Source organism: Nannospalax galili, unplaced genomic scaffold (genome assembly GCF_000622305.1).
Source record: "Nannospalax galili isolate Female #2095 unplaced genomic scaffold, S.galili_v1.0 scaffold2924, whole genome shotgun sequence".
NCBI classification, from domain to species: domain Eukaryota; kingdom Metazoa; phylum Chordata; class Mammalia; order Rodentia; family Spalacidae; genus Nannospalax; species Nannospalax galili.
The window spans coordinates 18,239-22,276 of record NW_008351087.1 but is presented as its reverse complement, the minus strand read 5'-3'; the positions used below and the strand labels follow the sequence as shown (position 1 = coordinate 22,276).

Here is a 4,038-nt window from a genome sequence, read left to right as displayed (position 1 = left end):
ATTTACATGGTGTGTGTGTGTGTGTGTGTGTGTGTGTGTGTGTGTGTGCATGTGTGTGCACGCACAGTCTCAGACTTATAAGCTATTTCTATGTTTGTATAAGAGTCTTCCAGTAAAAACACAGTTTCATAAAGCTTTTTAGTTCTGCTGGGAACAAATCCTGGTGACAATACCCACACTGGACAGGTGTTTCAGAGCGCACAGTGGGACCCGCTGTGGGCTTCCTTGACAGCTCTATGAACCAAAACACACTTCACCTCATACCCAAGACTGAAGACAAATCTTTCTATCTAGGTACTTACCTGCTATGCTGTATGATATAAAAGTAAATAAAATACTTGGCAACAACCTCATGGGGACCAACTCAGATATCAGTTTTCCAAAGAAATACGGTAACTCTCTGTAGTATCCACTGGTATGCTCATGTCTATAGAAAAAAAAAAAAATCCACATCTTACATCCTAGATTAGTCTAGAAGGCACAGATGAGACTCCAGCTGCACTGACTTCTGCTGCCACCAGGAGTCCAACAGCACAGTGCCCTTCAGGCCCAAGGCTGAACCCAAGTCCTTCCCCATCTCAGAGGCCAGTATCCTAGGGCTATTGGCCTCATGACACTCTCACAGTTTTCCTCTCTCATGACAGAAATCTCTCCTGTGTCGTCCACTCTGGCCACAGGACGGACCCCAGGGAAACGGAGCCTGATGTCTTCCCTCTCCTCAGTGACTCTGCTCCTCTGACTTGGCTCTCTAAAGAGCAGCTCTTCAGGGGTTCATGTCAGTCAGTGATCACAGAGGCTTTTCTCCTCCCACCTCTTATGAAGAAGGTGACACTGTCATATTCCTGAAACTGCACTGCAGCTCCAGGTCACTACAGACTTTACTTCTCCTGCTCTGACTTTACAGAAAGAGAATACTTCCTTCCATGATCACACTTTACAAACACACAATCCTGTCAGCTCCTACATCCTAATCCTCCTGACAGCTTTCTCTCAGCCACTGCCTTTCTGATTAATTCCTTTTTTTTTTTTCTTTTTTGAGAAAGGGTCTCTTGTCCAGGTTGGCCTTGAACTCCCTATGCTGTCAAACTGGCCATCTTCCTGCTCTACCTCCTGAGTGCTGGGATTATAGGCATGCCACCATGCCTGGGTTTATGTGGTACTGTGGACATAACTCAGGGTTTCATGCATGCGAAGCAAGCACTAAGGTCTATCCTCAGCCCCACTCTCTGATCATTCCGTACTTAGGATGTACTTTCTTACTGAAAAATCTCTTCTGATTTCGAAAGTGTCAAGTCCTAACCACAGGGGAAGAAATTCTTCCATTTTCAGAAGAGATAAAACAGTTCTTTACTGAAAACTCCCCCTCTGGTTCTTTCCACCCCTCCATTCAAGAGGGCTAAATTTGCTCTTATTCACGGTCATTTTATCTCTCCAAATTCAACTTTCTGCCAAACCTACTACACTTAAATTTCTATCAACCTCCTGCAGTTTTTTTTTTGGAGAATTATCGTGAACGTGTTATTTGCTAAAAAGCAAAAGATACTTTTTTAGCCCCTTTACTGATGCTTTCTCTGTAGGACTGAGATTGCCAATCAAGCCTCAACTTTGAAACTTTCCCCGAGTAGCAAGTATCACATGTTCTTGATTTCCCATCTGGCCCATGACTTCTTTTTCTCAGTATCAGTAATATTTATACATTCTTCAAAAACTCATGATGTACATATTTACACAAAATTTATATATTTCAATATAAACCAATAAAAAATGAAAAAGAAAACCCCACTAGTAATCCACGAGATCACATCCTAGGCCCAAATCTGAATGTGCCCAATTTGATCACCAACTTCTGATGCCTACTCCTGGAGCAGAGATACTCACAGAAAGCGCTTCTTCTCAACCACAAAGAGCCTCCTTACGGACTCACTTTTGATACACTGGAAGATCGTCAGCACATAGAGCAAGCCGGCTCTGTCAGGAGAGATCAGAAAATGGTTGCTGTGTTCTCTAAAATCCAACACGTTGATAATGACTCACAATGTGATATGTTGGGATGTTTATCTTTTGGGAGTTAGTTTTAAGTGAGGTCATGAGAGGAAAACACCCATGGTGAGATCCGTGTCTTTATAAGAGAAGAAATAGCAGAGTGGTCTCTTCTACGAGGCAGCTCCTCCATCTAGCAGCTTATTACAGTCATCTACTACAGAATCATCAGCAAACCTTGATAATTATCCCTAACACAGGTCAGCCCACTTCCTACATGGTATACAGAGTGTTCAAAAAAGTAAATTAAGTCATGTTTATTTATTTAATTTTTTTGTTCTTTGAATCATGGTCTCCCTGTAGCCCCTGCAGGCCTGAACTCACCATGTAGACTAGACGGGCCTTGATCTCAGGGATCTGCTTGCCCCTGCCTCCGCAGTGCAGGGAATAAAGGTGTGGACCACCACACGTGGCTCAAGTCATGTTTATTTATGAAGAAACAATTTGTGTTTGTGCAACAGGGGATGGTAAGCAGGAAGAAAGAGAAAGAAAGGCCCTCTGCAGTTATCTATGTCCTAGACACATATATCAGTTTCATCTAAGACAAATGGTATGCTAGGGGGTCAGTATCTACAGTCCAGTAGATACTACTCATTGCAAATATTCAATAACTCCCTGGTAGAAGACCCACGGAAGGTCAGGGTCAGTAACTCCCTTCACATAAGCAGATGATGGGTATCTAGTTATCCCCAAAGAGGAGATTAAAGAGAAAACTGTTTTGCTGTACAATCTACTGACCGAAAGGCCAGATATAAACCAAAAGGTAGGGGCTGGGGAGATGGCTCAGCGGTTAAGAGCACTGACTACACTTGCAGATGACCCAGGTTCAATTCCCAGCACCCACATGGCAGCTACCATCCATCCTTAACTCCAGTTCCAGGGGAATCCGAAGCCCTCTTCTGACCTCTGCAGCATTGCATTGCACGATATGGGTGCACTCACATACATGCAGGCAATACACTCACACACACATAAACTAAAAATAAATAATATTTTTTTAAAAAAACCCTAAAGATTAAAAAAAAAAAAAAAAGTCACACCTGAGGCTACATAGCGAGTTCCAGATCGACAACCAGACCCTGCATCTAAGGCCAAAAACAGAAAGAAAAAAGGGAAGGAGGAGGTGGGGAGCAGCTCAGTGGGTAAAACGACGGCTGGGCAACATGAAGACTGAGTTCGATCTCCAGCAGCCGTGTAAAAAGCCTGTCATGGGGGCACCACTAGAAATCCCACTTGGAGGCAGATGGGCGGACCCTGGATGTTGGCTCACTAGTCTGGCCAAACAGCGAGTTCCAGGTTCAGTAAGGGACCTGAGAGCAGGAGATAAAAGAGCAGAGGGAGAGGGAAGGAAAAGGGGAAAGGAGAGAAGAGGAACAGGAGAAAGGACGGAATGAGAGGGAAGAGAAGAGGAGGAAAAAGGTAAAGAGATGAAGGAGAGAAGCGTGGAGGGAGGAGAGAGAAAACAAGGGAGGAGAGAGAAAATGGAAAGTGGGAGCCAGGTGAGGGGAAGGAAAATGAAACGGAAAAGGAAAAGAGACCAAAATGGAAATCTGTCGTCCTCATCTCACTGGGCAGCAACATCTGCTCCATACAGAAGAAAGTTCACACAAGTGAAGAACTGATATTTATTCTTATTCTTTCTTTCAAGATTAATCAGCATTTTCCAGACATCAAAGTAGATTCATGGGGGTGGGTAGATGGCTTAACTGTCTGCCATGCCACATGCAAGGGAGGCAGATGCTTGGAGCTCATTGACCAGCCCTCCTAACCAAATCAATGAGCTCTAGGTTCAACGAGAGATCCTGTTTGTTGGGTAGCTTTAATTTTCAACTTGACACACCTGGGTAGAGGGAGGCCCAATTGGTGAATTGCCTCCACTGGGCTGGCCTGTGGCCATATCTGTGGGGTATCTTCTTGATTATTGAGTGATGTAGGAGGGCCTAGCTCACTGTGGGTGGTGCCGCCCCTGGGCAGGTGGGCCTGTGTTGCATCAGAAAG

At 44.5% G+C, this 4,038-nt stretch overlaps 1 protein-coding gene across 1 annotated transcript in view; it reads right to left on the bottom strand.

Moving 5' to 3' along the window:
- LOC103746027 (ATP-binding cassette sub-family G member 3-like) overlaps positions 1 to 4,038 on the bottom strand; it is a 25,117-nt gene that overhangs the window by 8,193 nt on the left and 12,886 nt on the right. The window contains exons 5-6 of the mRNA XM_029553550.1: positions 1,879 to 1,968; positions 303 to 427 (exon numbers count right to left, since the gene is read on the bottom strand). Coding sequence (XP_029409410.1) covers positions 303 to 427; positions 1,879 to 1,968 — 215 coding nt within the window. The remainder of the gene's footprint in view (positions 1 to 302; positions 428 to 1,878; positions 1,969 to 4,038) is intronic.